The 27,179-nt window shown below is 40.9% G+C and overlaps 1 protein-coding gene across 1 annotated transcript; it reads right to left on the bottom strand.

The window, feature by feature from the left end:
• Positions 1 to 257: 257 nt before the first annotated feature.
• On the bottom strand, positions 258 to 27,179 carry LOC134649954 (cadherin-23). The gene is made up of 24 exons (XM_063504756.1): positions 27,020 to 27,179; positions 15,491 to 15,701; positions 15,038 to 15,181; positions 14,106 to 14,254; positions 13,451 to 13,579; positions 12,104 to 12,322; positions 11,477 to 11,689; positions 10,521 to 11,345; positions 10,093 to 10,288; positions 9,587 to 9,887; positions 8,239 to 9,121; positions 7,765 to 7,950; positions 7,230 to 7,404; positions 6,857 to 6,976; positions 6,092 to 6,312; positions 5,699 to 5,825; positions 5,047 to 5,222; positions 4,629 to 4,749; positions 4,114 to 4,280; positions 3,337 to 3,509; positions 2,814 to 2,951; positions 2,232 to 2,292; positions 1,531 to 1,679; positions 258 to 681 (listed from the first exon to the last, which is right to left on the bottom strand). Exons 2-24 carry the CDS (start codon positions 15,699 to 15,701, stop codon positions 384 to 386), a joined length of 5,382 nt encoding a protein of 1,793 aa, XP_063360826.1. The 5' UTR covers positions 27,020 to 27,179; the 3' UTR covers positions 258 to 383.

Genomic DNA, 27,179 nt, shown 5'->3' with positions numbered 1-27,179 from the left:
GTCGCTCTAGATACACCACAGCTGGTAATGTTCAAGTCACACTTGTTAGAGAGAGATACAGATATAGAGCTGACTCACCGTTAGAATGCATACAGCATAACACCAAAGCCGCTATCAAAGCAGCGATAGGCAGCACCCCAGCTAGCGCCAACAACGCATGTTGCGCCGGTGTGTGCGTGGCCCTAGACACACCACAGCTGGTAATGTTCAAGTCGCACTTGTTAGAGAGAGATACAGATATAGAGCTGACTCACCGTTAGAATGCATACAGCATAACACCAAAGCCGCTATCAAAGCAGCGATAGGCAGCACCCCAGCTAGCGCCAACAACGCATGTTGCGCCGGTGTGTGCGTGGCCCTAGACACACCACAGCTGGTAATGTTCAAGTCACACTTGTTAGAGAGAGATACAGATATAGAGCTGACTCACCGTTAGAATGCATACAGCATAACACCAAAGCCGCTATCAAAGCAGCGATAGGCAGCACCCCAGCTAGCGCCAACAACGCATGCTGCGCCGGTGTGTGCGTGGCCCTAGACACACCACAGCTGGTGATGTTGTGGACGTCGTAAGTTTGTAAGATCTGTTGAAATTCGGTGCCCAGGGAGCGGATGACGGCTTTCATCGCTTTCGGGGTTAGGGCTTCGCCGGTGTCGGTCTTTCGGAATTGGAAGCACGGTCTGAAATAATAAAAAGATTTATTAATTATACTCCTAAGTTATTTATCATTGAACCCTATAGGGGCTATAGGCGTGGCCTAACCAGAAAGATTGCACGAAACACCGGTCAAGTGCGAGTCGGACTCGCGTTCCATAGGTTCCGTAGATTAAGTCCGACTCACGCTTGACTGTACATTTCAAATAGGTTTTCCTGTCATCTATAGGTAAAGAACTACTTTGTGTATTTTTTTTTATTTTAGACCCAGCAGTTTCGGAGATAAAGGGGGGGGGGGGAGGGGAATGGTCGGACAGACAAGACGCACGAGTGATCCTATTCTCCTTTTCCCTTTTTTACTTTTGAGGTAGGTACGGAACCCTAAAAAGGACCCTTCGATATCGGATCATTCGGATTGCACGTGAAAACGCTCTTATATGTAGTTATCGATATTTATTTTAGTATTTCCCATTGTAGTTATCGACGGGGTAAAAAAGCGCTGGTGGCCTAGCGGTAAGAGCGTGCGACTTGCAATCCGGAGGTCGCGGGTTCGAACCCCGGCTCGTACCAATGAGTTTTTCGGAACTTATGTAGGAAATATCATTTGATATTTACCAGTCGCTTTTCGGTGAAGGAAAACATCGTGAGGAAACCGGACTAATCCCAATACGGGCCTAGTTTACCCTCCGGGTTGGAAGGTCAGATGGCAGTCGCTTTCGTAAAAACTAGTGCCCACGCCAATTACTGGGATTAGTTGCCAAGCGGACCCCAGGCTTTCATGAGCCGTGGCAAAAATGCCGGGACAACGCGAGGAAGATGATGATGAGTTATCGACGGGGTAGGCCCATAATCAGGAGACATAACTAATATATTACCCCGGAGTGTCGTGAAAGGCGGCGGCCTCGTGCAGCTGCAAGCGCAGGCCTCGCGGCGCCACGGCCGCGGCCACGCGCGCCCGCAGCGCCGGCACGAGGCGCGCGCTCACCACCAGGCGGAGCAGGTCGCGTTCTCGAACTACTACCACCTGAAAATAAATCTGATTAGCTTTAGGACGTGGTAAACCTCCCACAAACCAAAGGCTCATTTAGACGGGGCGAGAACTCGCATGCTAGTTTGATTACATTGCGTCGTTTGACCGGTCGGCTGAATTGATGTAACCTCCATGGTCCGCAATGTTGGTACCTAACTAAAATAGTATACGAGTTTGCGCGCCGTCTAAATGAGCCCTAAGAATAACCAGTTCTGTATCCGTTAGCACAATCAGAAACCATGCAAATTTAAGTAATAACACGAAAAGAATCATCCACATAGACATAATTAAGTAGTAAATAAAAACATTCAGAAATAAAAGAGTAGGTACTTACCTTTACCTATACATGTTATATTAATCAATGAACTGTCATAATTAAAATACCATTTTTTGAATTATACTTCAGTTTATTTAATTAATATCTGCTTGTTTCATTCCACATACCACTGAACCTTACATGGCGACCCTGCCATGTTTGTGCTCGAAAATCCACAGAGCAATGTCTACTTGCATTGTCTACAACTTCTAACACTGTCTATCACTTACCTCGACTAAGATGTCACTATTTCGTTCAGGGTCTCCAGAATTATTAGCTCGGACGGTTAATCTGAAAAATACGGTCTTATGATAATCATCAAGTAAAGGAAACACAGAATTGTAATTATACCTAATTGCAACATTATGGAAAATTGTTGCTGAGCAAATTATTTAGCTGCAGAGGCTTTCCCAGCGGATGGGGATTAGGGATTATCATTATTGACTAAGTAGGCAGTGAATTTATCTTTGCAAAAATTGAGACAGGAGATACGCTAGAGAAAAAAGATACACGCTATTTTGCAGAGAACTGAACCTAACTGTAAATGGGTGAATCAACTATTTCTTGTTGTTATTCTGTCCGATCAGCCAAGAGACAATAGTACCATAGTTTGTTAGAAGACATTGTACACCACCTTCTTCTGACACGCTTGGTACGATCCTCAATGGAAAGGGTTTATAAGAATTATAAGTATCACAAAAAAGCGTGTTTGGTGAATTTAAATGCCTAAAAATCAGGTTTTAAAGAGTCAGGAGAACGTAACCATGGCAACGAGTGACAAGAAAAAGTTGATTCACCCAAATAAAACGTACCGGAATATTCCATCGGCATAATGTATAAGGTTCTTCATGATCCGTAGCTCTCCCGTGTTGTTGTTGAGCGAAATCACGTCAGAAACGTTGTTGGAAGATCGGGCTCGGATCGGAGACTCGAAGGTCATGTTCACGAATCTGTGATATTAGTTATTTGTTTTACAAGGGGGTAAAGTTGTTGTTTAACCCCTCGTGCTGATATTGGCACCCGAGCAAGCGAAAGATTCCAAAATTAACACATTCATTGCCACCCAGCTAAACAAGACATCCGCGCCAGGTCACAACCATTTCGTCATATAAAGCTGTAGTACCACGATCCCGACTATCGGGTCGTCCGGCCTGGGAACGAAATCATAAAATACCCGATAGTCGGGTTTTCGGCACAATGTGTTAAACCTAAACCACGAGCGTAGCGAGTGGGTCGAAAATAGAATCTTGAGCGTTGCGAGGGTTTCAAGGCAAACAAACTTTGCTACCGAGTGTCATGGTAGGTATTTGGTATTTAGAAAATGATGTTACTCACTTGTACTGAACAGGTAACGCGTCGGGATCCTTGTCAGTGGCCTTGACAGTAGCAATGACAGTGTCAATCGGCACGTTTAGTCGCACTCCCACTGTCATGTTGGCGCTCTCGAACTCAGGGAGATGGTCGTCTATGTCTAGAATCTTGATTAGGGCTTGCGTTTCTGAGGGATCCTGAAAAACCAATTCAGAATACGTCGTTTAAGTAGGTATACATAGTGTGGGTGTCAATCAACTTTTAGTATCACTTTTGCCATGGTTACCGTTAGTTGTCCAGGAGAATAAAAACTGTAAACTAAAAGTTTATGATGTTCAAATCATCAAACATGCATTTTTGTGGCACTTAATATAAGCCATTTCCGTAATACCTATGCTACCCGCTAAACATGCTAGTAATATTTTTTCTAACAAACTATTCCAATATGGTCCTTTGGACAGCTGGATAAAATAACAACACAAAAAAAGGTAACATTTAAAGAATTAAAGATAAAAAATACCTCGTAAATGAATAACCCTAAATTAGAAATAAACGATGATTTTTAGAGCAGTGCCGTCAGCGGGCTCAGCACGGTTCCATTTTTATCGACTATCACTATGCCCGTCACTTTCGCACTTACATACTTGTTAGAACGTGACAGGCATGGTGATAAACGATAAAAGTGCGACCGTGCTACTAGGGCAGGAGAGTTTAAAGAACCTAGTGGCATTGTTGGAGAATCAGCAACCCTTTAGAAAAAGCGTGTCTACTTCTGCCAAACCGTTTTACTTAAATACTTACCAATCGATTATAAGCCTTATTCAACTTAGGCTTGGTTCCATATTTGAAGCACTTGACAGTGATTAGTATCCTTGCAATGGCCTCTCTGTCGATGCGCGCTGCGGCCTTTACGAGAGCTTTGCTGTCGTTGGTGCGCTCGAGTTTCAGCAGGCCGAGGTCGTTGCCGGCTAGAAGAATTGCAACCTTATTACTTCACAATTAAAGTTGATATTACATTGCAGGATATTTCTTCTGAAATACTTGAGTAGTTAAGATTCGTGGATTCTTAACCTCCTAAATCCCAGCCAATGAAAAATCCAATATTTGCCACTGAAATTTGAACCTACTGGTTACCCTACCTACTTTAGGAAATAGAGTTGATTTTGCGTTGTTGGAAAATTGAATGTAACAATGTAAAAGCGACTGTTCCAATTGAATAGGATTTAAATTTCATCGAATAGAAGAGGTACTATAGGTAGGACCTTGGGCCTTAGGATGTTAAGATAATCGTAAAAGTGGAAGGATTGGTATCATACCAGTGATGGCATAGTCGATGGCTGCGTTGTTTCCTATGTCTTCATCTACGGCCTGAAGCTCTCCGATGATGGTACCGACTGGTATCTCCTCTTTGGTCGTCAGGAGGACTGGTGGGTCATCCTAAAAATAGATTAGATTAGTCAGGACACATTTAAAATTCCCTCTGTGTTACATTCTTAAAATAGTTTAAATCAATAGAGGTTACCGAATAAAGACGAATAAATGTATAAAGTAGGCAAATAACCACTTTTGTAAAGTCATTTTACTGTGGCAAGTACGCCCATCCAGCAATGTTATATTTTGTTATCAGTTCCTTCTCTGGGTTAGAATCATGTTCAAGTTTGTGGTTGGACTGGTTTAAAAGGAACCAGACCGATATGTGTTCGGTTGAAAATAAAATATGAAAATGAAACCTACTAAGTTCCTAGCAAAGTGTGGTTTATGATCGTCCACATCTGTGACATCTACGGTCACAATCCTAGTCGTCTGCTGAGGAGGCGAGCCCCGGTCTGTGACAAGTAGTACTAGTGTGTACGAGGCTTTACGCTCCCGGTCTAGTGACTGGCGGGTTGTGATCAGGCCGGATTGGGGGTCTGAAACAAAATTTTGAAAGTTAAAAAGAAAGTCTGGACACCCTATAGGTACCGCTAGAGAGACGAAGTGCAGAAAGACCTTAGCGAACTTTGGCGCCGTCGGCTGGACAGAAACGGCGTTGGAAAGAGGAGCATGGCGGTCTTTGGTATCGGAGGCCGAGATCCACTTCGGGTCGTTGCGCCACAACGGTAAGTAAAGAAAGTCTTAGTTGCCATCATGGTCTGTCTGGAGAGTTACTCCCTGATTACATAAGCTATTACGTCAGCTTAACAACTGTTATATGAAGTAGAGCAACCAGCCTGACAGCTGCGTGGGTTTGGTTAGGACATTCGCTGCAGCTTACTATACTGGTAACTTCCTAGTTCCTAGTATGTTCTGTCGTTCTAGAGATTTGCTCACCGATGACAAAAGCTTCAGCGTTGATCGTTGATATTAGACTGTTGGCTAGAGTAGTCGGTTTGTAGTAGTTACTCACCTATAGCAAAAGACTTAGCGTCGGCATTGGTCTGTTGTATAGAGTAGAGTAATCGCCCCGACGGTTGCGTAGGGTCATCAGGGTCACTTGCTACTGCTTGGAATACTGGTGAGCCTATTGTTGCGTTCTGCAAAAAAGAAAAGAATGCTCAGTGTAAATCTTCATTTAAGTGAAAAAGCAATTTCTAAATGACCCATGGAGGCAATGGGGCGAATCATGAGTTTCCCAGCAAGATTAAATTAGAAGTGAATCTCAGAGAAATAATTCTGATGGCAGAAAGGTTTTTAATTGGTAATCTGAAACATAAACTGGAGGACGAAGCCAGACACCCCCAAAATGAAGTCCACTCACACCAAGTTACAGCACACTTAGCTGAGATGATATATCGCTTACCTCGCTCACACTAAGCTGTTCCCCCGGCGCGGGCCGGATGAAGTGCGGCACGCCGTCGTTGGCGGACACGTCCCCGATATACAGCGACAGTGACGTATCGGCATTATGTCCCCCGCCGTCCGTGGCTCCGATGAGCAGACGGTACGGATCCGTGCGCCCGCGTCCGGTCAGGTCGCGGCGGGATTTGATCTCGCCAGTGTTCACGTCGATTGTGAACAAGCCTGGAAACCAAACATAATGTTAACTCAAGATGATAATTATTGGTGACGTTGATGTCCTAACCAATTTCGATCACAATATGTGTACCTACAATTGGATTTTGATTTAGAGATTTAAGCATGATGATATCACACCGATATAATAAATACCTATGTAAAGGCTGACTTTGGGCGTGCCTGGAACTCCTCTCGTTTCATATCGTTCTCCTTCAAATGCTGAATTTTGAATGAGTTACCTACTTTAATCGTTGATGAGACGCTAATACCATTCAGACAAAATCAAGAACTAGTTATACATACTTAGGTTTTATTTCATCAACCGTCCTAGGTAGCCCTGGTTCTTCTTCTTATGGTGCCGTGTCCTGCCGGAGGTTGGCTATCATTAGGGCTATTTCCACTTTAGACGCTGCAGCTCGAAACAGCGATCTGGTGCTCATCTTGAACCAACACCTGAGGTTTTTGAGCCACGAGGTAGGTACGTCTTCTTCCATGTTTTCGTAATACCCTTGGCCTGGTTATTTTATACTAATTTGTACGAGTAACTTACCATTAGCCTCTCCTTCATCTAGCAGCTCATACTTGACTTCCCCTCCTAGGCCTTCATCAGGATCGCTGGCAGTGATGTTGATGACACTAATGCCGACTGGCACGTTTTCTGGAACCACCGCTGCAGAAAAAGAAAATATGGTACTTAATTGGTGAGAAAGCAAACATAATTTCGAAAGAAGTTTTCTTCAACAAGTAATGATCATTACACGCTGCATGGCGGCTATTTTATATTCGCAAGGTTTCCACTTGAACCTGTTTCCAAACGAAGCAGGTGACATTGAAAAATCTTTGTCGCGTGACCAAATCATCCATCCAGTAACAATCCACTAATGTATTAGTTAGTAAAGTAATTATGCAATATAAATCTTTACCAGTGTACACAGCTTTCTCGAACGTAGGCGCATTATCATCCACATCCAGAACATCAATGAGTATAGTGGCAGTAGTTTTCAGTCTTTCAGCGCCTCCTTCTGGCATGTCCACCGCTACTATCTCAAGCCTTAGCACGGATTGACGTTCGCGGTCTAACGTTTTGTTTGGGGCCAGCTGAAAAATGCAATAAAATTACAGGAAGAATTTTCCAGACGAGGTTAAAGACCAATATATCTTTACACTTAACCACAACTTAACATCATGCTCATTGGTACTAGAAAAATTTGTCCACTTTCCTACCAATGCCTATTTATGATTATTACCTATTATCAGTCACAAATTAACGCGAAATGTTTGAATGCGTCCGGCGTTTCTCATCAGGGTTTTTCGAGTGGTAATACATTAACTACTCAGTGCACTGCGACTGTGTGCCAATTATGATCTCTAATTTAGCCATTAAATTTTAATTTCAACATGATTACTTACAATAGTTTGAGTTTAATTGTAACCAATCATTTATTTAATATAATTTACCTTAATAACTCCAGTGACATTATTGATGGTAAAAAGATCAGAATTTTCTCCTCTTAATGTATAGCGTATATCGGAATATCCTTTCGCTTTATCTTCTTCAGTTAAAACTGCGTCAGCATCATTAGCCGTCACTGTCAAAATCTGCTCTTGGTCTTTTATTGATTCTAGGACACTCACTTTGTAGAGCTGAAATAAAATGTCATTGAAAGTATCTAAAATGTTAATTTTTAAAGTCTTGTTGATAAGATGGGGTACGTGTGTAGATGCCTAAGTGCTATGTTTCCAAGCACTAGAACGAATTTTATATTTGGCTGGTGTAGTTTAAAGACAATCACAGATAATCTTACCAATAGTAATGGATACTACAGTAAATGTACAAAAATTTTACAATAAAATTGCTCAAAATTACTTTTAAATCACTAATTTGAAGTAAAGTGATTGATTGAGATGATTTACATAGATCTCATTGCTTACCTCTTTATCAAACTTAGGAGGATTATCATTCAAGTTCATCACTTCAATAATGACTTTCGCCATCGTATGTTTACTTCCATCATTACTCGTCGCCTTCACAGTTAATGTCAAATTAGGTGTCGTCAGTTCTTCATAATCAAGATGCTTTGTTAAAACTACTTGTCCACTTAAAGGATCCACTTGTAACAGACCAGTTTCAGAATTAACGACTTTGAATCCTGACACTAAGTGTCCAGATATTGGGTCTTCAGCTATTAACACCAAAACAGTGCTACCTATTGGCTGTTCTTCTTTGATCTTATGATAAATTATAGGGTGGGAAGTTGACCAACCAGGATTTGTAAATTGCGGATTTTTATCATTATAAGGTTGGATATAAATCGTATGTTCAACGACATCGAATTGTTTATCCTTTTCGACCTCTGCATTTATATCGACTACTTTAACAGTCAATATGATTATAGAAGCTTGACTATAATCTAAAGTACCATTGACTATAATCTCACCAGTATCTTCATTGATACGGAAAATGTGTTTATAGTCATATTGTGCGTTAGGTTTCAAATGGACACCAGCTTTGGAAAAAGCTTTTATTGGATCAATGATACTGTATTTAAGAACTGCGTTAACATCTGTATCGTGAGCGACTAGTTGTGTAACAACATCATCAATTTTAGTTTTTTCCGAAATGTAAGTGGTTGATTCGGTAATATTGAATTTAGGTGGTTTATCATTGACATCTTGAATGGTGACGAATACTGTGGTGGTTGCGGTTTCAGGGATGGGTACGCCGCTGTCGACTGCGGAGACTATTATTTCGTAACGATCTGCGTTGACGTCTCGATCTAAATTGGCATCGTTTGATACTGTTATAAGACCAGTCCTGAAACAACGATTGGTGTTGTGATTGCCATAATTTGAATAAAAATATATCTTAGACTAAAAGTAGTAAGTAAGTGCATAACAAGATTACAAACACATTGATCTATAAAAGGTCAAACCAATCTTAATTAAATGGATGCTTTCAACGACAAATTTAAGGCCGCGCCGATGACATTCTCAATTACATTTCGCCAAAATGAAAATATACATGATGCTTTTAGGGAGATATCTGATGAACACAAAAGATATAATATTATCAATATAACACTCACACCGCCGGACTTCTAGGCACCTTGCCACAACTGCCACAAGGCACCGAGTTGGAGCCAGTTTTTTTATTATAAGTTTAGTTGTAGTTTTAGTTTTAATCTTTTGCCTTTTTTTAGTTTTATGTAGTTATGTTAAGATTATTAAAAATTAATTAATATCTCTTAGAAACACTTTGGGGTTTTAATATGACACTTACTTTTCATTAATAACGAAGTTATCTTTAGATCCCGATACAATGTGATATGTCAAAAGATCATCTAACCCATCCGGATCGTTCGCCACAACCATCGTAACGTTCTGCCCAGGCTTGGCATCTTCTTTGATGCTAGCTTTATAGTTCATCGGATTTAGCTCAAAGGTGTATTCCTCATTAATGTCGGGCTGCTGGTTGACGGTGTATTTGTAGTGGTGGTAGTTGCCCTTGAAGGTGGGGCGCTGGTTGCCCGGCACGCCAACTCGGATGTAGACGCGGGTTTCGTTGTGGAGAGGAGGTTTACCTAAGGGTTGATTTGCAAGTCTTTTATGTAGAAAAAACAATCATAAACAATCATAATGTGATTTTTAGTGTTTAGTTATATTCTTATAATATGTATGCTCGTTTTAAAGTATTTATGTATGCGCCACTAGTTGCCTGAAATAAATATTTCATTCATTCATTCATAAACCAGTCTAAATTGTACGTACTGTACTGTTTTAACTTACCATAATCAGTAGCTCTCACAACAAGTTCATATTGTCCTCTAGGAGTGTCCATAGTTTCAACCTTCTCAAGAATCACGATCTCACCAGTATCCTCATCGATAGCAAAAACATTGCCTTTGTGGGTGATGCTGTTATCCGACTCTAGAGAATATTTGATTCGACCACCTCCTTGCGACGGGCCATCAGCATCTGTAGCCTGTCAAAGCAATATTTCTCTTTTTATAATCTATCACCTTATTAATACCATAACCTTAACAACCCTTATACCTACACTTTAACCTTATTAATCAAGCATGACTATCTGAAATGTTGACTGTTTTTTTATCTTTGCTACTATATTTTTTACGCTTCACATTGGAATATTTGTTCAATTTTATTTTTATTTTTGTATCAGTGGATTAAAATTAAGTATCTAAAGTACTACTTACCGTAACCACGAATTGTGGTTCAAAACTAGTCGCACCATCTCTTATAGTTCTACTATACTCAGGAACTTCAAATACAGGAGCATTATCATTCACGTCCAAAACCTCAATGTACACACTGGTAGTACTGAGTTTACCCCCTCCATCCTTAGCTATAAGCGTCAAGCTGTAACTCTTCTGCTTTTCGTAATCCAGTAATTGACCAACGTACAAATTCCCTTTTGCTTTATCAGTTTTGAACAAATGAGATCCAAAACCAGTGAGTGAATATTCGATTTCACCAAAAATACCATAGTCTTTATCTGTAGCTGCTACATCACCAATCAAACTCGCAATAGGAGCATTTTCGTAAACATTAAATTTATAACTCGTTTGGTCAAATATCGGTGCGTTATCATTCATATCAAGTAGCTTTATATTAACTCGTGCTGAACTCAATTCTATATTACCAACAGATGATACTATATCGAAGCTGAATAGTCTTTTATCATCATCATCGACATCATAATCAAGTCGAGAAGAATCTTTTACTTTTATACTAATTGGAGTTCTGCCATCACCGTGATCTGTGCTTATTGAAAACACTCCTTCCAAATTAAAAACATCTCGTAAATACAAATCATATTTGCTGTTTTGTCCAATATCATTATCTTCAACGTAAATCGATAGACCAGGTATAGGGCTTCCGTTTTCGATGTTTTCAGGGATCGAAATATCAAATTGGTCTTTATTAAATTTAGGTTTATGGTCGTCAACATCGGTTACTACTATAGTTATTGGCGTGACTGTGTAGTCGGATGGCACTTCGTTGTTTATCAGTTCTGTAGCCTGAAGAAAAAATATGTGATTAGATTTTTTCGCTGTCATTAATCGCATATAAATAAGCCTGAAAACTACTCTCGAAAAATTCTTCATCATCGACAAGTCGTTCATCAATATCCACAAATTCATATAATTACCTTAACAAAGAAGTTATAAACCCCTCCATTCTGCATGACGACATCGCTCTCCCTATCGATAGGGTTGTCAGAGGCGACCAGCACAGCTCGTCCGATAGGCCTCTCTGGCAACAGCTTGAAGTACTGTTCACTGTCCCCTTCGAGGGTCAGTAAGACTGGTCGTGGGTGCGCTGTGTCGCCGTCTTTAGCTACTATCTCCATTATGCTGGTGTTCTGGAAAATGTTTAATTCAGCTTTTATTAAATTATTTCTTCTTGAAGCGTGGGAGTTGCAAGTCGAGCTCTCATAGTGAATAAGTTCTCAAACTCGGCTGAGCCTGTATAAATAGTCACGCCATTTTATCTGTTTCAGTGGTAGATAAAGCACATAGAAAATATGTCTAACCGATGTTTTCTTAGAAGGCTGAGCTCTAGTTTCTGCCTCAGTTGTAAATAAAGCTGCAAACAGAAGAAAGTAAACCTACTAACCTAGTATCTTACATTAGTCATTTCTGAACTCAACAGGCCGAGATCTCATAGTTCAGCCATATATTCTACTTCTACACTAGATAATGCAACATTTAGAAGGTCGAATGGAAAGCATGGATGGCATTTACAATGTGGAATGGGTGGGGGAATGTCGTCTTACCGGTGGAGTGTTTTCTGGCACTGTGGCAGAGTATGGCGCGTTGATTAACACTGGCGGCTGGTCCTGTATGTCTCTTACAGCAACAGCTACACTGGCAAAAGTGCGTAAAGGCTTATCAGAGGCATCGGCTGCTTCTAAACTCAACACGTAGGCTGAGCGGCTCTCGTAGTCTAGTGGTCGTTGGATGAACAGTCGTGCTTGGAATTCGTTTGAGGAAATCTGGAAAGTTCAATAAATTGATATAATATATTAAATAAATTTTCTCAAACATACTCCAAAATTTATGCGTTAATGTCACGAAATGAAGACATGAAGTTGCTCACTTATGGCTCCTTACATTACTTATTGACCTAGGCCAAGAAGTAATGTAGGGAGATAGTATGAAACGTACATTATTGTCCGCTGCTCTAACTTTTTAAATTTGCTCACTAAGATTATACTGACAGAGGAAATATTACATAAAGCCAACGACCACTCTCTCTGCAAGCATACATGCGACTTTTTTTTTATTATGTTGTATCATTTGTTGAGTCAATCGGTCCTCGCTAGAAATACGGGCGGCCGTTGCTCTTTGTCGGATAGAAGCTATATGTGACGTGTCAAAAAATGACACCAGGTTTAAGAAAAGCACTATACAATCCTTGCGCGGAACAGGGATTGTAAGACGCTTTATCCGGCCTCGTCAGACTCGTCGGACTCGGCCGTCTACCGCAATCTCGTCCTGCAATCCCTTACTTCACGGCCAGTGCAGTAATGTACTATCAGGTACCTAATTGTGTTAATTGGAAAGTTTTAAAAATCATGACGTCGGACTACAAATATGATTCCACATATTCTTAACTAAATTAAAAATCAATGATGTATAAATTTACGTAAGAGGCAAAGTCATCACGTGTATGTCAGTCGCGGTGAGTCATCATCCTTAACAATATTATAGCTATTAGTTTTTTAATTAGAATACATCTAAGTTTCACCCAACAGACAGTTTTTACACTCAATTGTAAATTATTGGTAATAGATTAGTCCATTATGAAACTCATGTGTGTTCATTTAAATACGACGAGCTTGAAAATTAATATTAATTGATAGTTAATATCCTAACCGCGAACCGCGATCTCTAATAATCTGCTGTAAACAGAGGTATTCTTTTTTTATAATTTAGGTATATTAGGCCAAGGTGTCAAATCAAACGAGGAATTTACTCAACCAAGGGTGGAAGGAGCTATCATGCTATGCCGTCATATCATATGTGAACAAACTATCACCAGGGTACCATCAGAACTTAATTACGGAGATTTTTAGAAATTCCTCAATAACCCCGTTATGGTATAATAATCTGGGTCATACCATGTCAGTAACAACTCTGAAGGTAGCACAGGCCTCAGCATCGCTGCCCCTCTCTTTGGTCGAACAGGTGACCTTGATCTCGGCGTTGTGGCCTTCGTCGCGGTCTGTCACTATTATCTTTGGGTTCAGCTAAAAAAAGATGTAAGATTAGTACAGTTTAATGATACATCTAGCAGACACCTAGTAGTCTGTAAGTTACTTTGTTGTGTGTTGTGTTTGTGAATGAATGTTTAAAAACTTAAACCTGACATGGCGACCGCGCCAAGCTTTGATTTTAAATATACCAGCCTACGGTAATGCTTGAGACGTCAAGATTGAAATCGGTACTAATACAACAATTTGTCACACAAATACTTCGGCTTACATTGTAGCGACCGTAAGTACAGTCGCCATCAGATATATCGAAGCGTCCAAGGTGTTCACAATATGTGAACACGCACTCTAATGCCTTGACAATAGAGGCGTGTTCAGATATTTGTGAGCGCCTTGACTGCTCCGATATATCTGATGGCGACTGTACGTAAGTACTGGAAGTCAATTTTGATGCCCGGAAATTTTGACATTTGCAGTAACAATGTCGCGCTGCAATATTGCAGCATTACTTTTTTAATGCTGTTGCAGTGTGAATCCGTGCGGTACCTTAACAGAAGCATACCTCAACCTCGCTGCCGACAGGGGTCGCTTCGCTAATGTTGAGTATGTACGGTCTGTTGTGGAACACAGGGGGGTTGTCGTTAACATCTTTCACTGGGATCACTCTTCGGAGGGACACCGTGTTGGGGTCTGCGTTGGCGATACCTTCATCTGAAATAATGAAATAAAAGAAATTATGTACCTAAAATTATTTAGAGCAGTGGTTCCTAACCTGGGGGTAAAACTGGTATTTTACGAGGGTAAATAAGCTAACCTAATATAACAATACAACAAACGTACATGTTTTATTTTTTATCACCATTGGGAGGAGGGGTAAAATCAGGTTCCCTAGTTAGTCATAGGGGTGACCGGAGTGAAAAGGTTAGGAGCCACTGATTTAGAGCCACAACACAGTACAGAATGAAAAACATTGGATTGAAACCGACTGTTTTCGATAGACCCCCGATATTTTAAGAACATTTCATTCGTTAAAGTTCAGAAATGTGGGCCAAAATAGCTACTGAGTTGGACCCACGGGATACCACAGAGGGCCGCCGAGGAAAAAACAGAACGATGGCGGGACGTCTTGGACAAGTCACATACCATTACCACTTGTAATTCCTATACTTGGATTTCAGAGGCCTATAAATCCCGGTCTTTTGATAGGCTTGCGTCGTGGGGATATAGATCAAACGGGTTTGATCTAGAGGCCCCTTGGAGAGTTTTATTGTCATTGTAGAACGCCTGTTGAAACCCGTTCACATGCGCAACAATAGACACCCATGAACCGGTCGCAGCTGGCATTGCGACTATAATGTAGAAAAAGTGAACAGTATAACGGTCTATGGATTGAAGTTTGGGTGGACAAACTGGACAATGAGACTGGGTTACTGCAAAGACGTTCGTCCACTTGTAATTGTTATTATGAGATTATGGGAGCTCCCAAAAACTAACCTGTAATGCTGATGATGACTTCCAGAGACGGCTGCTCTTCACGGTCCAGCTTCTTGGCCAGCGTCACTACGCCAGTCAGGGAGTCCACAGTGAAAAACTGTCCCGATATGGAGTACCGCAGCTGACTGTTCTCCGGGTCTATACCTGCAAATAAAACGTTTGGACATAGTGATAAATACATTTAATATTGATGTAATATCAGACAAAATGCGAGAATGTTGGTACGGTCACGGTTTGAAAAAAACTGCCTCCTGCCTGGGCTCGTAAGAAAGGAAAAGTTCAAAAAGTGTGAGTTAGATATGGGAGGCCTTATATGCGTGCTAATGGTCTTATGAACGAGGATGTAAAAGCACGAAATGGAGGTGCAAACTTTGGAAAGTTTTTAACCAGGTGTTCCCTGGACCTCTAGGTTTAAACTTATTTTCTCTAGTAAAACCCCCTTTGGTTTTGTACCTTGTAGCTGATAAACTGGTGTTCCCACAGGAGTATCCTCCGGCAGACTGAGCTGGGACATGTCGCCGGCTTGAGGCACAAAGTGAGGAGCTCTGTTGATGACCTGAGCCGAGCACAGCCCCAGCAGCGTCAGGATAAGGAGGATGATGAGGGGGTTCGGCTCGTTCACGATGATCGCGAATTTACGGCGGTTCGGGATTATTTCTGCCATCTGAAAAAGAAAGGTGATACGTGAAAACATGTTTACAATATACCTATGGAATGTTTCATCGGGAAGGTAGAAACCGGCCTATATCCCCTGGAGCGCCCCAAAATTACCGTAGTATGGAACTCCTATACTAGTTACTGGCACACGTGTCTTGTTAGGGCGCTCCACGGGATATAGCCAAGCTGACAATCGCTGTCGCTTCGACAACGAAACGCTTTGTGTCTCTCTATCACTCTTCCATATTAGTGCGACAGTGACAGTTGCGTTTCGATCGCCACGGAGCGTAAGCGATTGGCACATTGGCTACGCGGCCAGCTAGGAATCTCAATTCATTCACGGAAAAAAATAAGCTTTAGCAAAGTACCAATTTGGCTTCGTTAAAATTTATTTAGTTGAATACAACCAAGACTTATTTAAAATGCGGAATAAAGCTTTGTAATTGACAAACAAGCAATTATTGCTAAACGTTCTTGGTTGTTTTAACCAAGTACTAATTTGTTTTCAAATAAGTGTCTTAGTCAATAAATGTCGCAATGGCAAGTTTCGAATTGCTTGACTGTGCGCCTACTGGCACCTCTGGCCGTGATTGACGCAACTCCATTTCTCAAGTCGTATCGCGCTTGATGTTAGTATGAAACCGAACGATTTTGTACAGGTTTTTAAATTTGAACCATTTTAGCCTATAGGCATCAGTACTACTTATCTCATAATAACTCGCATAATAATGAATATCTGGGACACCAAGCTTTGTTCGGAAAACATATACCTACCTACATATGTAGGTATTCAAAAATACTTTTCGCCCCCGAAACTCCCTATATAGGAAATTTCATCGAATTCGTTAGAGTGTTCTACCTTAGAGGTGGCCAGGGGGCGCCATAAGCCTTCAGTAAGAAGTGCATATACTTGGAAAAATTCGACCTATGCCGCTGTGGCCCAGTGGCCGAATGGCACAGGCACCTGCCGCGATAGCAGAGGACGCTGGTTCGATTCCAGCCTGGGGCACTGGAGGCCTTGGTCACTTTTTCTTAGTATATGACATTTATTTAAAGTTTATAATTTATATAGTAGTGTGTCTACTTGAAATAAAAACAAATTAAAATAATATTTTCTGAAAATAATTTTACCTACTAAACTTCTGCAGCGGTATCATGGTCGTATTTTTATCACCAGTCATGTCATGCGTCACTTTCGCACTTACATAGTTGTTAGAACGTGACAGGCATGGTGACAAATGATAAAGAGAGCCGTCTCTATGACGGGCTATGATGGCCGCATCATAGCCCTTCTGTTCAGCAAAGAATGTTAAAAATTCTCGCACAATAGATCTCTCTAAATGCTCTCTTGGTGAAAGAATGTAACGCGGTCACGATTTCGTTTCGCCCCATTACCACACAAACATCACAATACGATACTTTCGAACTTCGGTTAATGACTGGTTTTGTACATCATTTTACTGTTTTTTTTTACCCATCTCGAATCGTTACGCTCCAAAGTGTTATCCCAATGGTTGCAGGCTCTGGTATACCTATGATAAAAATATGTAAGTACTTTTCAAATATATAAGTACAGTCAAAAAATTTATAAGGGTTCCGTTTTTTCCTTTTGAGGTACGGAACCCTAAAAGTAGCTATGCGTGCATACTGCATAAAATGTGTGTGCGTGCCGCCTCGGACAAGTTGTAGGTACGTATTTGTACCACTGTCCCACTATCCCACTTCTCTAAGACAATGCCTTACATCACGGTCTGTTGCAAACTCGACCACATCTAGCCAAGATGACAATCATACATCGACAAACGAAAAGTAAAAAACCGGCCAAATGCGAGTCGGACTCGCGTCCCAAGGGTTCCGCACATTAAGTTTAAGGTCCCTTTTTTTAGTTTTTCGTAAATAACTCGTAAACGGTAGCCCCACAGAAAAAAAAAACATTTTACATAAATAATTTATTTGAGATTCCTTATATAATAAATGCTACTTTTTTCGCTAGGATCTATATTAAAGGGAGAATATTAATTCGAAGGTTCCCTTTTTTAGTATTTCGTAAATAACTCGTAAACGATAGCTAATAACTAAAAATGTTTTATAATTATAACATTAATAATTAACATAAAATTTCCTACAAAAAGGTTATTCAATCTTTTTCTCTAGGATCAATATTTAAACCACGCTTGTCAGACGTATACCCTTTCCCCCTTTAATATTTTTTTAAATATTGATCCTAGCGAAAAAACGTAGCATTTATTTTATAAAGAATCTCAAATAGATTATGTATATAAAAATTGTAAAAGATAATTTTTTGCTGTGGGCTACCGTTTACGAGTTATTTACGAAAAACTAAAAAAAACGACCTTGTAGAACAAACTATACGTGCTTTCCCACCTTAATATATTTTAAAATATTGATCCTAGCGAAAAAGTGTACGGAACGTTTTTTGTAGAAAATTTTATGAAGATTACTTATGAGATAGAACATATTTTGCTACGGGCCACCGTTTAAGAGTTATTTACGAAAAACTATAAAAAGGGACCTTTATGCATTTATTTTGTAACTTATTAAAGAGGCTAGCTTTGGTGAAAAATTTGGAAGTGTCGCTGACGTGAAAGTAATTTTTTTTTAAGTAATTGTGTTTTTTTTCTATTTTGTATGGCAATATATCCTATAATTCATGTCATATAATTGTCTTTACTATATGCACATTATAAGTACATAACGCACGTCAAAATCGGCTGGCTAGAAAAAAAAATATTGCAAAAAGATCAGATTTCGTTTTTTTTTAAACTATAAACTTTTGGGGGTTCAAATTTTGCATTACTTGTTACCAATACAAAGCGACATCATCGAAAAAAATTACAAGCCAAAACTCGCTGGGGGCAGATTCACTTAGCTTATCCTGGCATGGCCTTTACGGTTTTAAATTAATTGTGTAATTCTATTGTATTCATGATTAAGATTATTGAGATTACACATTTTCGAAATTATTACAATAAGGCCCACTTGCACCATCCAACTAACCCGGGATTATCCGGTTAAACGGTTATTAACCTAGTGTCGAATTGTATACTGGTAACCATGGTAACTCAAGTTTTATTCGGTTAACTCCGGGTTAGTAGAATGATGAAAATGGGCCTTAGGGAAATGGAAGTAACAAGCGCAAATTAACCAAACCAATGAATAACATTAATACAATGTTTACATTTAATTGCCTTAAATCCGTATTTGTTATGCCGTATTACGTGATCGAACGCCTCAATGCATTTCATACAATTACTGAACGTAGTAATTTAGAGCATACGTGTTGCTGACCGTACGTTTGGCGCGGCGGCATGGGGCCACGTTTGTGTTTCATTTGACATTTCCCGGAGGGGTAGGCTGAGACCACGGATTTCCACATATCTTTGAAATTCGAGCATTTCCGATATATATAGCAAGTGCAGTAGATGTGGAACACGATCTACAAATATCTATAGGTACCTACCTACATCTCACAGTAGCCTGTGATATAAAAAAACGTATTTTTATATGAAAACATTATTTTTAATTAATAAAGTCGGTTAAACCGGAAGGAACAAGCATTTTTTACCAAACTCTCCAACCATAACCGCATAATATACCTAAGCCTTACAAAAACTTCTCCTAGACTAGAGGGAAACCTTGGCATATTGCTATCCATTACCGAGTCAAACTCTCTATTACCAGTATAAGGGCCCCCCCACATCTAGCGTCTCCCGAACGTCGACGCCTCACCAACGCCCGCGCGGCGTCGACGCCGCGCTCCCGCAGCGCCGACGCTACGCTGCGGCGCCTCTCGAACGTCGACGTCGCAGTGACGTCCGCGCGGCATCGGCGCCGCGGCAGCGCCGCGCCTCCTCGACGTCAGTGGCGGCTGTCGAGCGTCGGAGCGTCTGAGTGGATGTTGGTCGCCGCTGGCGTCGCGGAGGCGCTGCGTCGGCGCGGCGTCGGCGCCGCGCGGACGTCACTGCGACGTCGACGTTCGAGAGGCGCCGCAGCGTCGCGTCGCCGCTGCGGGAGCGCGGCGTCGCCGCCGCGCGGGCGTTGGTGAGGCGTCGACGTTCGGGAGACGCTAGATGTGGGGGGGCCCTAACCTGCCCTCCAGAGCCTTAACAACTATGCGTGATCTAAGGAAACATTTTCATTGGTTCTTATAAGCGTTGGACTCATTTGTTTTTAGCAGCGTTACGAACAACACACCGTCATTTTCCCACGACTATTGTTAGGTACAGAAACCACGATAATAATGTTTGCGTAATAGCTCTTATGACATTGGGAAAGAGTTCATAATTGCGCATTTATGTGCGTTTGGATGGTGGTATAGTGGTATAACGGGTCACTGGCATACGGAGTTACGTAGGTTGTGGGTTGTGTCACGAGACGAGACTTATTGGGAGATGAGGTTGGTTTGACTCTAGTTTCTAACTTACTTGCTTGACGTTATAGCCATAGCCAGATTTTCTTTCTTTGGGTCACCCCGCACTAGCGTCTCCCGAGCGTCGGGTGTCGAGTCAATTCTATGCTGGCTGCTGCTCGACGCAACGTTGGCGCAACTGCGCAACGACGCCATTTTCCATAGAGACGACTAGACGCCGACGCTCAAAAGACGCTAGTGTGGCTTGCCAAAACAATGTTTTGGAACAAATTCGCGAGACACTCAATCTTATAAGGATTCCGTTTTTTCCTTCTGCGGTACGGAACCCTAAAATTTATCTAGGTACAGTTTTCAGGAGTCGACAAATCAATATGTGATACACCCGCCTGGAGTTGACGACATCCATAGGCGGTAGATATGAGCGCCGATTTAGGCGGTAGGTAACTTCTTACAAGCAGGCGCGTCGTATGTTTGTTTGCCACCTACATGGTATAAAAACCACAACCACACACAAACCACAACAAAGTGTACCATATTCACATAGGTGAGTGCACCGTTAACGCGGTCTCCCAACCCAAGGCTCAAATTACGGTAAAAGTTTCTCTTTTCGATCATTCCCGTTAGTCTCAAGGTAATATTACCCTAATTTGGTTAATAAGTACAGTCGAACCTCGTTAAAACCCGTTTTAGACTACACTATTTCTAGGACTCTATTTCTTAGGATAGTGCGGTGTTAGTAAACAGAGATAGGGCACTTAGGGAGTAGGTACCTATATACAGGGAGACGCTCGCGAAATGGAAAAAGGGTTTATTATGACGATTCTGAAGGGATTACGAGAACCTACGATGGCCTTACACCAAAAAACATTAAACTTATGCGATTTAAGCTGGTGTTTGTGTATTTATGATAAGAATTATTACGCGGGAAATCGTATTAAATATGTGTTGGCGCAACATAAGTACCTACTCGGCCGAAGACCAGTTGACGACACATGACGTCACACACATACGTCACGGCTCCCCGTTCCGCGTACCTACATTTAGACTGCACCGTACAGCCGAAGCGGCTGCACATATCTTGCATAGATTTCCAAAAAACCTAAACGATTACATGTATATCTAGTTGTTAAGAAAATAAAAGAAGATTAGTACTATCCTGAAGTTCCTTCATTCTTCATCAGAAGAGCTTAATTGAGGAGTACATCGAACATTTTGGCGACCGTGTTACTGTTGCTATGTGGACGCATAGCACGAATCTGCAAACTACATTTTAACAAGTATTTACGGGAAAAGAACGGACCTGCTAATTACCACCGGGATCTAGAGGCGGAGTGGAATACCCCCGACGCCGACTTCTAGAACAAAAGGGAGGATTCCCGCCCCGTGCGCCCGCGCCGGCCCCTCAGTCGCCTGCGCCGAGTGCTATTGTTCTGGTTATCAGCCGGTGAGACGAACAGCTGTTTCTTATAAGGCAATCGTACATAACAGGTATTTATTGCACTTTTATTTAACCGCTTGACCTATATTCGTAATTAGTTTACAACATGTCTGACACAGAATTGAAGGCGAAAAGAGCATCGATTAAGGGTCGATTAACTACATTTAGGAACTATTTAGAAGAGTTTAAGAAATTAAAACAGGTATCTAAGGCAAATTTAAATGAAATTAAATTAAGATTGCGAAAAGTGGATTTGTTGTTTGAGGAATATGATAAGATCCAGTCGATCATTGAAGTGGGTGAGTCCAAGGTTAAAACGGACGGACAACCAGCCAGCGAGCAGGATTTTAGTGAGCGGGAAAATACAGAAAAGTTATTCTTTTGTGCAATTAGTCAGGCGCAGGAATTGATCGCGGCTAATGAGCCTCGCTCCTCGCTGGATGGGGGCCCGGACGACGACTCGCGCTCGTCCCGCAGTGGGGCGGACGCGGGTGGTGTACGTCTACCAACCATACGTCTGCCTAGCTTTGATGGTTGTACCAACAAATGGTTAGAGTTTCGTGATGTTTACATATCGATTGTTCACAACAATGATAATCTCAGTGATATTTGTAAATTTCAATATTTAAAAGCATCCTTATTAGGAAGCGCAGCGTCTGTTATTCAATCATTAGAAATATCGGCGGCTAATTATTCCGCCGCTTGGAAACTAGTTTGCGATAGATTTGATAACAAGCGCCAGCTGATTCATACTCACCTTAAGTCACTTTTTAATGTGTCTTTGTTAGGAAGGGAGTCTGATAAGTCTTTGCGTTTTCTAATTGATCATGTGTCAAAACATTTGAGGGCTTTAAATAGTTTAGGTGAAAAAACAGATAACTGGGACACACTTATTATATTTATGTTTGCAAGCAAATTAGATACCGCCACTTGCACGAAGTGGGAAGAGTATAGGAATAGCTTAGCGGAGAATCCTACTCTGGATAATTTTTATGAGTTTTTACGTCAGAGGGCCGATGTGTTGGAAATGATTTCGGCGACAACTACTAGTGAAAAAACTGAGAATAAGCAAGTTAATTATAAACGAATGGATAAAGTGCAAAAATCATTTGTTGCCGCGGCGAGCGATTCTAACACATCGAGCAACTCAAACATAAGTAATGCGCGAGTATGTCGTGTATGTAACGGTGATCATTTAATTTATAACTGCGAAAAATTAAATCAGATGTCAGTTGATGAGCGAAATGCATTGATAAAAACTTTAAAAGTGTGCATTAACTGCTTCCGTCCGTCCATGGACCGGGATCAGGAAATACCTCAGGCGCCGAACTGTATCTGGACCAGATTTGTCAACAATATTAATTACTTAAAGGAAATAAGTATTCCACGCCACGCCAGCTGTAGAAATGCGGTTGAAATTCAAATCCATGCATTTTCGGATGCCTCGTTAAAGGCATATGCAGGATGTATTTATTTAAGATCAGTAGATGAGTTAGGGCATTGTACGGTTCGACTTTTGTGCGCTAAAACAAAGGTCACGCCTTTGAAGGCGACGACTATCCCAAGATTAGAGCTTTGTGCATCCTTACTAGTTTCGCGTTTATGTGAAAAGGTCGTGCAAGCTTTACGCTGTAATATCGCAAAAAGATATTTTTGGTCAGACAGTAAAATTGTCTTGGGTTGGTTGCGCATTCCTACAAATAAGTTATGTACTTTTGTGTCGCATCGAGTCGCTGAAATAAATGATAAGTGTTCGAATGCTGCATGGATGTATGTCCCTTCAGCACAAAACCCGAGTGACCTTGCCTCACGAGGCGTGTTTCCGGACGAGCTACAGTCGTTGTCACTGTGGTGGGAGGGACCGCATTCCTGCAGGATACAATTGATCAGTGGCCAGATCAAACTGAAGCGACAGAAAAGAGCTTACCTGAGTTACGTGTATATGCGGCAAGAGTTGAAAAACCGACAGTACCGATAATCGATATGTCAAATTATTCAAGTTTTCTTAAACTTAGAAGGATATTCGCGTACATGTGTCGATTTATCAATAGCTTGCTGCGTAAACCAAATTGTGAAGCTAGCACTTCATTTACTGTGGACGAGCTTGAACAAGCAGAGTCCAAGTTAGCTTATTTGTCACAAAGAGAAAGCTTTCCTAATTATGATAGTAATCCAAAGTCTATCATTGGATTAGGTAAATTAACTCCTTTTGTCGATGACTCCGGATTGATTCGAGTGGGAGGAAGATTAGATAACTCTAATTATGATTTCGACAAAAAGCACCCTATTCTCTTAGATGCCAAACATCACTTCACTGAATTGTTGTTTAGATATTTCCACTTCAAACTGTTACACGCGCCGCCACAACTTCTTCTGTCAGTCATTCGCGAACACTATTGGCCTTTAAATGGCAGAGTACTTGCTAGACGTACTTACAACAATTGCACGCGCTGCAAAAGAATGAAAGGAGAAGTAGCTCAGCAAATCATGGGAAACTTGCCAGCTCAGCGGGTAACACCTGGCTATACGTTTGAGGTGGTAGGTACTGATTTTGCCGGTCCATTTTTTGTGAGTAACAGGAAAGGTCGTGGTGCAAAACTCCATAAGAGTTACCTATGTGTTTTTATAGATTTTAAGATAAAGGCAGTTCATTTGGAACTTGTAAGTTCTCTGAGCACAGAAGATTTTATTTTAGCATTGCGTCGCTTCATATCTCGACGAGGAATGCCTCGAGAGATATTTTGTGACAATGGGAGAAATTTCGTAGGCGCCAGTCGCGAGATAGGCGAGTTTCTCAATGCTGCCTCCAGTTCTGTGTCAGATGCATTAGTAGACGATAAGATAGTCTTTCATTTTTCACCTGCGTACGCTCCAAATTTTGGAGGCCTTTACGAAGCAGCTGTCCGGTCTGCGAAATTTCATATGAAAAGGGTGGTAGGCAATACTCACTTAACTTTCGAAGAGTTGACATCGTTGTTCGCACAGATTGAGGCCGTCCTAAATTCCAGGCCCCTCTGTCCCATGTCATCCTCTCCAACCGATTTAGCACCTCTCACCCCAGGGCATTTTATCATTGGAAGACCCCTTGTCTCGCTACCGGCACCTGATTTGCAAGATGTCAATCCTAATCGGCTTCATAGATACGCAAGGATTGAGCAAGCAAGGCAACACTTTTGGTCGAGATGGAGTCAAGAATATATCTGCGAATTGCAGCAGCGTACCCGATGGCAGCAGCGACGCCCCGACATCAAGCCCGGTCAGATGGTCCTGATAAAAGACGAGGCGACATCACCACTGAAATGGCCATTGGGACGAATACAGGCAGTATATCCTGGAAGCGATGGAGCAAGTAGAGTCGCGGACATACTCACAACAAAAGGCACGATTCGACGAGCCATCAATAGGATATGCCCCTTCCTAGATGAAGATAAGGCTTAAAGCCAAGGCTTTAAGAGGCGGGAGGATGTTGGCGCAACATAAGTACCTACTCGGCCGAAGACCAGTTGACGACACATGACGTCACACACATACGTCACGGCTCCCCGTTCCGCGTACCTACATTTAGACTGCACCGTACAGCCGAAGCGGCTGCACATATCTTGCATAGATTTCCAAAAAACCTAAACGATTACATGTATATCTAGTTGTTAAGAAAATAAAAGAAGATTAGTACTATCCTGAAGTTCCTTCATTCTTCATCAGAAGAGCTTAATTGAGGAGTACATCGAACAATATGTGATCGTATAAAGGAAATAAATTTGCTGTATTTCCCAGTGACTGTGCAAGTGTTATTTAAACGTCATAATTTCATAGGAGTTCAACCTTGTTTTCCTTGTGTAGGTAGGTACCTACCTATCCTAGAATTCCTAGATTCTAAAATGGCGGTTGGATTGGCCAAATTACTATCCAATCCTCTTGTGCCTTTGTACTAAGCTAAGATCAGATCGGTTGGATACATTTTGGGAATCGAACTGTCTTTGTAGTACCTACAGATACTTACTATTTCCCTTAATTCTTTCTTGTTTTGCTGTTTTAATTTAATTAATTATTTAATTATTTTCTCTTCATCTTATTTCTTTCATCTTATTGTCCTGTGTATGTGTGCTTTATGGAATTATTTTCTGTCTTCTCCTTCTATTGCATTCCAGACCCCAGAGGATACAAGGTTTATGCAGGTAAGTAGGTACCTATTTCCGTTTCAAAGGGACTTCGGAAACCATAAACAATCGATCTAGGTAAACGTTAAACAACAATGGTGAGTTGTATTCAGTATCTTATGAATGAAAGGTCAGGTAGGTATGTAGGTGTCCGTGATCTCTTTAAACAGTTCGGATCTTTACGATTCCAGATCCGTTTACATTCATTTAATCTACAGAAAATCTTTTTTTACACAATGTACCTACCTAATAAAGAAAACAAACAAACGTAACAGTAACTGATTATTAAACTACCTATTTGAAAACATATATCGCAACCAGATTGTTTGAAATAAGGAAGAGATTTGTTGTATGAAAATCTAATGGAGCCAAGGGTAGTTTAAATTAGCAAATTGCTAACCGTTTGGCATTTCTATTAAATGTATTTTAAGTCGACTCACGTATTTTAAGTCGAAAACGCTCGACATGTTTCACTCCGTTTTCGACTTAAAATACGTGAGTGACCCGTTTTTAATATATTTAATATGTCTGTCTCGCGGAAGTTTTGTTATTAAAATCGTTTGGCATTTAGCTTACCTACATATTTTTGTCTAGTTTAAAATGTAAGTAGGATGGTTAAATCGAGTAATGCTAAATAGATCTAAGAATAAAGACCTTACATATCTAGTATCATTGCGCAAAGCTCTAACTTAAAAAAAGCGGCCAAGTGCGAGTCGGACTCGCCCATGAAGGGTTCCGTATTTAGGCGATTTATGACTTATAAAAAAAAACTACTTACTAGATCTCGTTCAAACCAATTTTCGGTGGAAGTTTACATGGTAATGTACATCATATATTTTTTTTAGTTTTATCATTCTCTTATTTTAGAAGTTACAGGGGGGGGGACACACATTTTACCACTTTGGAAGTGTCTCTCGCGCAAACTATTCAGTTTAGAAAAAAATGATATTAGAAACCTCAATATCATTTTTGAATACCTATCCATAGATACCCCACACGTATGGGTTTGATGAAAAAATTTTTTTTGAGTTTCAGTTCGAAGTATGGGGAACCCCAAAAATTTATTGTTTTTTTTCTATTTTTGTATGAAAATCTTAATGCGGTTCACAGAATACATCTACTTACCAAGTTTCAACAGTATAGTTCTTATAGTTTCGGAGAAAAGTGGCTGTGACATACGGACGGACAGACAGACGGACAGACAGACAGACATGACGAATCTATAAGGGTTCCGTTTTTTGCCATTTGGCTACGGAACCCTAAAAACGTCCTTGATGACTCAAAGAAAGTTCCGCCTATAGTAAACATAACTGTAAGTACCAAATATAACGTTAACCTACCTTTAAATAAATCCCTTATATGCCAATATCACTTAACTACACTACACAACACATATTAGCACTAAAACACACTATAAACACTAAAAACATTTATTTTTTAACATATTTGTTACGTTCTAACTCCTCTGCGTTCAAACCGTACTGTCAAAACTTGCACCAC

This window comes from Cydia amplana, chromosome 8 (assembly GCF_948474715.1).
Source record: "Cydia amplana chromosome 8, ilCydAmpl1.1, whole genome shotgun sequence".
Lineage (NCBI taxonomy): Eukaryota > Metazoa > Arthropoda > Insecta > Lepidoptera > Tortricidae > Cydia > Cydia amplana.
This window is presented reverse-complemented; position numbering and strand designations above follow the sequence as displayed.

Excerpts from the sequence above, each read along its gene's own strand:
- LOC134649954 (XM_063504756.1), bottom strand. The coding sequence starts at position 15,701 with ATGGCAGAAATAATCCCGAACCGCCGTAAATTCGCGATCATCGTGAAC. Across the intron at positions 11,346-11,476 it reads TTTATAACTTCTTTGTTAAG|GCTACAGAACTGATAAACAA; the intron begins GTAATTATATGA and ends TTTTTTCTTCAG. Across the intron at positions 6,977-7,229 it reads CGAGAAAGCTGTGTACACTG|CGGTGGTTCCAGAAAACGTG; the intron begins GTAAAGATTTAT and ends CTTTTTCTGCAG.